General features: G+C 31.3%; 1 protein-coding gene across 1 annotated transcript; it reads right to left on the bottom strand.

Annotated features, from left to right (window-relative positions):
• Nucleotides 1-125: 125 nt before the first annotated feature.
• On the bottom strand, nt 126-9,745 carry LOC141317386 (26S proteasome non-ATPase regulatory subunit 2-like; the record flags this gene model as incomplete). Its single annotated transcript, XM_073833111.1, has 10 exons — nt 126-430; nt 1,764-1,847; nt 1,943-2,085; nt 2,157-2,258; nt 6,747-6,909; nt 6,992-7,079; nt 7,973-8,100; nt 9,275-9,381; nt 9,459-9,605; nt 9,685-9,745. Coding segments are annotated over 10 exons (1,328 nt in total), but the record flags the coding sequence as incomplete, so codon positions are not given.
• Nucleotides 9,746-9,908: the final 163 nt, after the last annotated feature.

Below are 9,908 nucleotides of genomic sequence, written 5' to 3'. Positions count from 1 at the left end.
ATATTTGGCCATATGTTTACCACAGAAATGTTATAGCCACAGTAATTTAACAGTGTTTGTGAATTAAAAATTAGGCTTAATTATGATTTTTTTTTTTAAATAAAGGGTTTAAAATATAATGCAACCTTGAAAAACAGTTTATTAATGCGTTTAATAGATTCTCATCCCTGAAATACACCACTTCAGGTATTTTGCGTGTTATTTGTGCTACAGCGCCTCTAGAGGCCACATGAGTGTTAACACAACTTGCAATAAACGTACCGCTGCCCACCATCCCCATGGCAAAGATGGCATTGTGGGACACTTCAGGGTCGGCGTCGTGTGAGAACTTGCTGAGCGTGTCCAGAATGTTCAACCTCGGATTGGAGACGGAGATCAGAGCGAGCGCTAACGGCACCGCTCTCCTTAACGTGGGCTCGCCGTAACGCAGCTGAATTCACAACACACACAAACATTAGAAAGCATTAGTAAGTCAGCTTGGGAACATAGACAGCATGAAGAGTTCAATGTCATGCTTTATTTATTTGGATACATTTATTTATTATTTAAATGTAATATAAGTGTGATAAATTACAATAATAACAATATTTAATATCTAAAAACAAACAATATTTATTAATAAAAATGTACATGCATTTAATAAATTACTACATCATTTACTAATAATTTATAATTTATTATAAATGTAACACATTGCTATAATTGTTACATTTCATATTTTAGATCTACAATTCTATATTTATTATTTACTAATAAATAAATGTAATTAAATACAAAATAAATGTTATATATTACTTTAATAAATACATAAAACATGTATATATTTACATATATTATTACATAATTTCTTTATTCGTTAATAAATCAATTATAAATTTAATAAATGCTACATTAACATATTTAATATAAATTATACGTTGAATAATAAATTGATAAATCTTTTTTGAACAATTAAACAACGCATTTTAATTAAGTGAATATAATTAATTATCATAATACACTTATTTACTAAATTAAATACATGTACATTTTTAATACATTTAAAATAAATTAATAAATAATTTAGTGCTGGGAAACAGTTAATCACGATTATTCAAAATATACTGTATATATTTTTTTTTCGATAAATCCAAAATAAACATTTTTGTGTACATAAAATATGTATATATATATATATATAAATACACACACATGCATGTATATATTTAATAACAACATTTTATGTTTATATATTAAATATATTTATATATGTAATATAAATTATATAAATATAAACATGTAAATATTTTTCTTTAAATATATACTGCCTGTTTCTCTTTATGCATACATAAATATACTATATAAACAAAAATGTCTATTTTGGATGTAATTAACCATGATTATTAAATATTTAGCATATAAAATTGTACAATACATATGCATAAATCAATATTTAAAATTATTAAGAAATTATGCACTTAAAAACTACATTTTACCTTAATTTGGAAATATAATAATTTAGTATAACAATAATTTGATAAATTATATTAATTAGTTAATGTATAATAAATATTTGTTTAAATTAGTTTATTAACAAATAAATCATTCCAAATTAAATATATAACTATCATAACTATATAACAATACTTTTACAAAATAAACAAATTAATATTATAAAATATAACTAAATTAACAAATATAAAATATATTTAGTTACATTTTTTTTATTCAGCACAAAAAATAAACACATTTATTTAACATTGTGTTTCTGTGTGACAACTCACCAAGTGACCAAATGTGCGAAGAGCCATTTCTGAGCCGATCTCCTCACCCATAGCAATGAGAGCGATACCCAGCACCGCCACACCCTGCATCATCATCATCATCATCATCATCATCATCATCATCATCAGAATGAGTCATACTGACCGCTTACAAACACAACTCAACACAAAACACACACCTGATGGGAGCCCATATCTGCAGTATCTTTCTTATCTTTGTCTTTTTTGTCTTTCTTGTCTTTATCGTCATCTTTGTCCTTGTTGTCGTAGTGTTCACTGCAGATATGGAGCAGCTGCTGCACCTTCAGCACATTACCAGAGCCTGAGAGACAAACGGACGGTCAAATGTGTGTTTTATACGAAGCGTGCGAGCTGAGAGAGAATGTGACTCACCTGCGTATGCACAGACATCCACCAGTGTGTTGCCGAAGCTACGGAAGGGTTCGGGAACCACTTGAAGAGCCGCTAGAGTCGTCTCGATCGCCTCGCCTTTACCTGCATTCAAAGTATGTATATATATAAACAATTAGCAATTTATAACTAGATAAAACTTTTTAACCTCAAATGCTCATCTTGTCTAGCTCTGCAAGACGAGTGTTTGAAATTAAAAAGTATATGTGACCCTGGACCACAAAACCAGTCATAAGGTTAAATTTTACAAAACTGAGATGTATACATCACATGAAAGCTCAATAAATAAGCTTTCTATTGATGTATGGTTTGTTAGGATAGGACAATATTTGGCCGAGATACATCTATTTGAAAATCTGGAATCTGAGGGTGCAAAAAAATCAAAATACTGAGAAAATCACCTTTAAAGTTGTCCAAATTAAGTTCTTAATGCATATTACTAATCAAAAAGTACATTTTGATATATTTATAGTATGAATTTTACAAAAAATCTTCATGGAACATGATCTTTACTTAATTTCCTAATGATTTTTTTTTTCCTAATGAAAAAACAACAGTCAGTGAAAGTGGAAAAAAATATTAAAATATAAGATTTCTATGACAGTTTTTTGACATGGCCATTTTTGTCCATTATGGCCCTAAGTGTTTATTTTATTTTTTATTTTTTTTTTAAATCTGACACTACATAAAAAATATAAATGCCTCAAAATGAATGTTGTTGTTTTTCATTGACACACCCAAGAAGCTAATAAGCAAAGAAAAAAAAAATCTGCTTAGCATTTAGTATATGGAAATTAACTACTATTTTTAATTTTTTCATAAAAAAAAAAAACACCTGTGGCATTATGTAAACAAACCAGCATTTAATGGGTTAAAATTCTGAAAATTTGTTTGAAATTAAAAAGTATATGTGACCCTGGACCACAAAACCAGTCATAAGGTTAAATTTTACAAAACTGAGATGTATACATCATATGAAAGCTCAATAAATAAGCCGTCTATTGATGTATGGTTTGTTAGGATAGGACAATATTTGGCCGAGATACATCTATTTGAAAATCTGGAATCTGAGGGTGCAAAAAAATCGAAATACTGAGAAAATCACCTTTAAAGTTGTCCAAATTAAGTTCTTAACAATGCATATTACAAATCAAAAATTACATTTTGATATATTTATAGTATGAATTTTACAAAAAATCTTCATGGAACATGATCTTTACTTAATTTCCTAATGATTTTTGGCTTAAAAGAAAAATCAATAATTTTGACCCATACAATGTATTTTTGGCTATTGCTACAAATATACCCCAGCGACTTAAGACTGGTTTTGTGGTCCAGGGTCACATATAAGTTGTACATGTTTTTAGAAAATAACCCATCGTTTCGCTAGATAAGACCCTTTTTCCTTGGCTGGGATCATTTAGAGCCCTTTGAAACTGCATTTAAACTGCATTTTGGAAGTTCAAACTCAGCGGCACCATAGAAGTCCACTATATGGAGAGAAATCCGGAAATGTTTTCCTCCTTTTCTTTACGACTGAAGAAAGAAAGGCATGAACATCTTAGATGACAAGGGGGTGAGTACATTATCTGTACATTTTTGTTCTGAAAGTGAACTACTCCTTTAACTCTTGTGCGACCTTATGGACATTTTTGTCCGTTTCAGTTTTGTTTTTTGTTTTAAGTGTGTCTGTGTTAATGCCAACCGCATACATCTTGGCTCAGGTGTGTATTTTTATTGAAATTTTAATATTTCACCCTCATTTCCTTCAAAAAATCTATTTTACCCTCCGTACAAAAAATACTCACACTCAGGACCTTAAAGAGAAAAATGTCCACATTGAAACCCATTAAAACTGCAATTTTTTAACCCAGGGCCATTTGACTATAAAATGACGCAATATTTGCTAATAGGCATTCATTCTATCGGAAAGGCTTCAAATTAAAAATAATTTACCATTTTTTACTAGATTGTGCAATTTTTTCAAATTTGGCATATAAAAGAAATACTCACTTTTTTGTGTTCTGCTTATGCATATTCTAGCCTATTATAGAGTCAATTGGAAAAATAATGCAGCTATAATTGTGTGGGTATGTTGGTAAGGATGTCAGAGTGTGGTTTGCATGTGTTTACTGAAATTTTTATGGGATTAATATGTTTGAAAGAAATGATATTGTACTGGCAATCAAAAAATCCCACTCCATGTATATGAGTCCAGGGTCATAGGGCCATGAGAAAGCTATGAATAAGGTCAAAGAAGGTTAATGAGCTTTGAGGATTTTTCTTTTTCACCCAAACACACATTTTAATCCTTGATTGCACTTTTTCATTTGTTATTGTTTTTGTACAGAGATAAAAGTTGAGCTTGAATTTGATGTAGAAGTTCAGAAGCCCCTAAACACATTGTTTTTGATTTCACCCCAAGAAAACGCTGATTGTTTAGTCTGGTAGATTTTATACAAAGTTTGAGTGTTTGCACAGCCAAACAGGTGTTAGCAAAGCAAAACCTGTACATATTTGGTGCTTGAGGGCTTGATCATTTCATTGCTTGCAAGATGAAGAGACGTTACTCAGCAGAGGAAGCTCTGGAGCTAGTGTTGCCCATTGACAGCGAGCATTATGTAAAGAAACCAGCTTTTAAAGCATTACAATTCTGAAAATGAATGAATGTTTGGTAATTATGAATAGAAGAGATGCTGATAAAAAAAACAACAGTCAGCGAAAGTGGAAAAAAATATTAATATATAACATTTCTGTGACAGTTTTTTGACATGGCCATTTTTGTCCATTATGGCCCTAAGTGTGTTTTTTTTTTTTTTTTTTTTTTTAAATCTGACACTACATAAAAAATATAAATGCCTCAAAATGAATGTTGTTGTTAGGGGTGGGCGATATGGTAAAAATATCATATCACGATTTTTTCAAGAAATATCCCGATTCACGATTTTATCACGATTCTTTGTCATGTTGGTTTTACTTTTTTACAAGTTGTCTGAGTAGTACAGCCAAATTAATTTTTCTATTTTAAAACCAAAACCTTACAAGGTAACAAAATATAAAATAAAAAGAATGGCAGATATTTAAGCCAAAGTGGGCGAAGACAAAAAATCTTTTCTTTGTTTTTAAAAAATAAGAACAAAGATAAGCTACATGTTACAAATACACATACTATACAAATAAAACAAACAGTGCTTTAATTTTCAGGTACAGTCCATGTATTTATCAGTAGCATTCAAGAAATTTAATTAACAAATATAAAAATAAAACACTATATACATTATATACATAAATTATACATAGAAGCAACATTTAAAGCAACTGTATTGAAGTTCTTCAGTCAAGAGCAGTGAGTGATTTTCCTTTGTGTTTTGTTTTATTAGTGTATCATCACCCAAAAATGACAATTCTGTCATCATTTACTCACTCTCGCATTTTTTTAAGCATAAAACATGCTGAACATAAAACTTATTTTTAATAATGTGGGTAACCAAACAGTTGCTGGGTCCCCAGTTACTTCCATATATTTTATTTATTTATTTTAAGTCAGTGGGGACCAGCTACTGTTACCCACATTCTTCAAAATATCTTCTTTTGTGTTAAGCACAAGAAAAAAAAAATTAATAGAGATTTAGGACATGTGAGTGACAACATTTTTGGGTGTACTGTCCCTTTAATGACAATCGACAGCATGTTTAGCTCTGTCGCAGAGCTGCACGCATCTATACAGGCGCGCATCCGTTTTTCTCTTAACTGTTTACTTTCACTTTAGACAACCGACTGTGTTTATATGTAATCCTTGCGTGTTTTTGACAGTATAAGCAAATTAAACGCCAAAGATAGCTCAGTTTAGTAATCAGGTGCTGTTTGACAGGCTTTTAGCGCACGTGCTTCAGGTTTACGCGCTCATGAAGCGCATGCCAGAACAGCGCGCGGACCAAATGGCGTTATTTTACCGGCAAGACTTTGAAGCACATTCAAATAATGTACTTTTGTGATCGCGAATATGAATAAGTGCAGTGTCCCGTGAGTGAATGTAGTATATTAAGACGGAGGCACACTGTAGCACGATACTACGATATTTATTCAAAAGCAGATCGTGGAGACATTTTAATCGTCCACGATCAAAAATCGTCATATCGCACACCCCTAGTTGTTGTTTTTCATTGACACACCCAAGAAGCTAATAAGCAAAGAAAAAAAAAATCGGCTTAGCGTTTAGTATATGGAAATTAACTACTATTTTTCATTTTTTCATAAAAAAAACACCTGTGGCATTATGTAAACAAACCAGCATTTAAAGGGTTAAAATTCTGAAAATGAATGAATGTGTGGTATCTATGGATAGAACAGATGCTGGTTAAAAAAAATCGACATCAGTGAAAGTGGAAAAAAATATTAATCAATCATATTTTGATGACAATTTAACTTTTTCTTTTTTTTTAACGCACAAGGGTTAAGGCTAATATATTCATACTAAACGTAAAAAAAACTTGGATTTTGATTTCATGGGGACTTTAAGTAGTAGATCAATAGGTTGTTTCTCAAGTCAATCTAATAATAGCATTTTCTCACCCAGATGGTTGAGTCCGAGGCCGAGCGGCAGCCAGCGAGCGTAAGTGTCTTTGAGCTCCTGCTCGCTCTTCTCCATGATGGTCTGGAGGATGGTGGAAGTGACATCACCGTTACAGGAACCCACCGCGATCATGCCGCACGCCAGCGCCGTCACTCCAGCCACCTGAACCAACACAAACGGAATCATCAAATACAGAGAAACACTCACAGCGATCAATCACACGTTCTCCACAGCAAACACACACCTCCATACTGGATTTGGAGTCTCCCATGACAGGAAGCAGCAGAGACAGAACATCCTCTCTGTTAGAGCCAGCATACGCCAGACCCAACCTGGACAAAAACAGCAAAAAATATTTAGAATTATGTTTAATCGTTTTTAGTATTCAATTTTTTTTTCCTTCGAAAAAAGTATAGATTTTTGTTTGCATATGCCTTCAATGAAATTGTATTACATTATTAATGTAGACATGTACTAAAATGCATTGAAGGCAATGTTAATTTAGTTGATTGATTTAAATTAATTATTAATTGTTTAATACATAATATTTGTATTTAAAATAGAATATATTTAATAGACAATGTTTTATATTAAATTTATGAAAAAGTGGTTTGAATGAATAAATGACTTGCTCACAAAACAATACTGCCCTCCAAAGGCAAAGTGCAGTAACTACGCCAACACTGAAACTGAGAAAAATGCCTTTAAAGTTTGTACACCAGGTAGTCAAACATGTTAATTAATTTATTTAGTTGTTAGTTAGTTAGTCAATTTAACCAGTCACAAGACAAAACAGTTGTCACAAAGTCCGTGTTACTCAATTTTGACCAAATGTGTAGTTACTGCGCTTTGCCTTTGGAGGGCAGAATACTGGATGAAACCGCATTTTTGAATCAATCCCTATTTAATAACAAATACATTTTTAACAGTTAACAGTAAACAATGTAACTTATTTTGTCAATAAGCTAGTGTTTATGCATTTATACTAGATACTAAATGTATTTTGTTTTTCAAACAAATGCATAGAAACCATTTTCCATTTTTATCATGGTATTGAGGAGATATATTTGTTTTAACTGTGATTATCATAACCAAATGTGTGCTGCTATGGAAGACCAATGGTTCACTAGATAAAAGAGTTTGTCAAGACTTTAAATTGGCTTGAGAAAGCCGGACCAGAAAGTTTGAAAAGTTAAAAAGTTAAAAAAAAAAGTTGCATGTTTACCCAAAAATGGCTCCGATCCTCATGATGTTGCTGTTATGCAAGACGTAATCAGACAGAAGGGCCAAAGCAGGATCACACTCGTTACGAACACCAGAGTTAACGATACCACAGGCCAACAGCGCTCCAGACTGAAATAAATAATGACAAAAAATACCATAAATATTAGTACTGTCATTTCACAGTTGCCCTGTAAAATAAAAGTATTATTATTAATATTATATTTTTATTAAGCACTCATTTTTTTACAATAAAATATGTTACATTTCTTTTGTTTAACCTTTGCATTATTCTTATTCTTAAACATATATAAATACAGAAAAAATATATACACTGCTACTCAAAAGTTTAGGATCAGCATGATTTTTAATGTTTTTTTTTTAAGTCTCTCATCCAAGTTTTATTTATTTGATTAAAAATACAGAACAAAGTAATATTATGAAATATTATCGCAATTCAAAATAACAGTTTTTTATTTTAATATATTTTAAAATAAATAATAAAGTTTATTTCTGTGATGCAAAGCTGAATTTTCATCAGCCATTACTCCAGTCTTCAGTGTCACACGATCCTCCAGAAATCATTCTAATTTACTGATTTATTACTTTTATTATCAATGTTGGAAACAGTTGCACTGCTTAATATTTTTTTGGAACCTGTGACATTTTTTCAGGATTCTTTGATAAATAAAAAGTTCAAAGAACAGCATTTCAAAATGTTCATTAATTTAACACATCATTGCTGAATGAAAGTATTAATTTCTTTCAAAGACAGAAAGAAAGAAAACATTTACTTAACCCAAAACTTTGAGGTTAAAAAAAGGTGTTTATTGTTACAAAAGTTTTCTATTTTAAATAAATGCTGTTTAACGTTTTATTTATCAAAAGAATCCTGAAAAAGCATCACAGGTTTAAAAAAAATAAATGTTTCCAACATTGATAAATAAATCTGTATATTAGAATGATTTCTGAAGAATCACTGGAATACTAGAGTAAAGATGCTTAAAATTCAGCATTGCATCACAAAAATAAATTATATTTTAAAGTATATTAAACTCCAAAACCACTATTTTAAATTGCAATAACTTTTTCACAATATTACAGTTTTTTCTGTATTTTTAATCAAATATACAAAGCCTTGATGAGCAGAAAAGTCTCTTTTAAAAAGCATTACAAATCTTACTGATCCCAAACTTTTGAGCAGCATTTATATTTATTTTTGCATTTTAAACTGCAATTAGATTTTTTCTTCAACAAATTGTGGAGCCCTTAAAGTGAGCACACTAATTAGTGTGTGCATCTGTACCTTGATGTAGTCTTCAGATGAATATAGATATTTATCGATCTGTGTCAGACCGCCGTCTACATCCCACAACAGAATCATTCCCAGAGACGCTGCTGCGCTGAGCATCCCTAAAACCAACACACATTTAATCAAAGATCATCAGATTTATGTTGTATAAATGCCCAGGAGTTGAGGTTGTTCTCACCATGGTCCTTGTTCTTGTACAGCCATTTGTTTCCGTCCTCTGTGAGCAGTTTGTCCTGTCCGAACGCAGCGTTAACGAACCCGTTGACGAAGGAGGAAGCCAGATTCATGCGAGCAGAGTCCACTTGTGAGCCGCTGCCGCCGAACCCTGAGAAAAACACCATTAGTTAAATACCTAACATAAATAACTCCTTGTCATATTCCTCATGAGATCTAAAGGGTATTACGGTTGTTCTCCAGGTGGGTTTTGTAAATGTCGTCTGGGACTTTAGGCTCCATGATGTCAAGCTACAAAGGAAAACAATCAAATAAAACATTGCAACACTCAGAATTACTTTTTATCTGAATATGAAGCTTGTGAAAATTACAATTACATTCACAAGAAAACAAAAAAATTTATTTTGAAAAAAAAAAAAAATGATATATGATATACATACATAAATATATATAG

The sequence above is a fragment of the Garra rufa genome, unplaced genomic scaffold (genome assembly GCF_049309525.1).
Source record: "Garra rufa unplaced genomic scaffold, GarRuf1.0 hap1_unplaced_869, whole genome shotgun sequence".
Taxonomy (NCBI): domain Eukaryota; kingdom Metazoa; phylum Chordata; class Actinopteri; order Cypriniformes; family Cyprinidae; genus Garra; species Garra rufa.
This window is presented reverse-complemented; position numbering and strand designations above follow the sequence as displayed.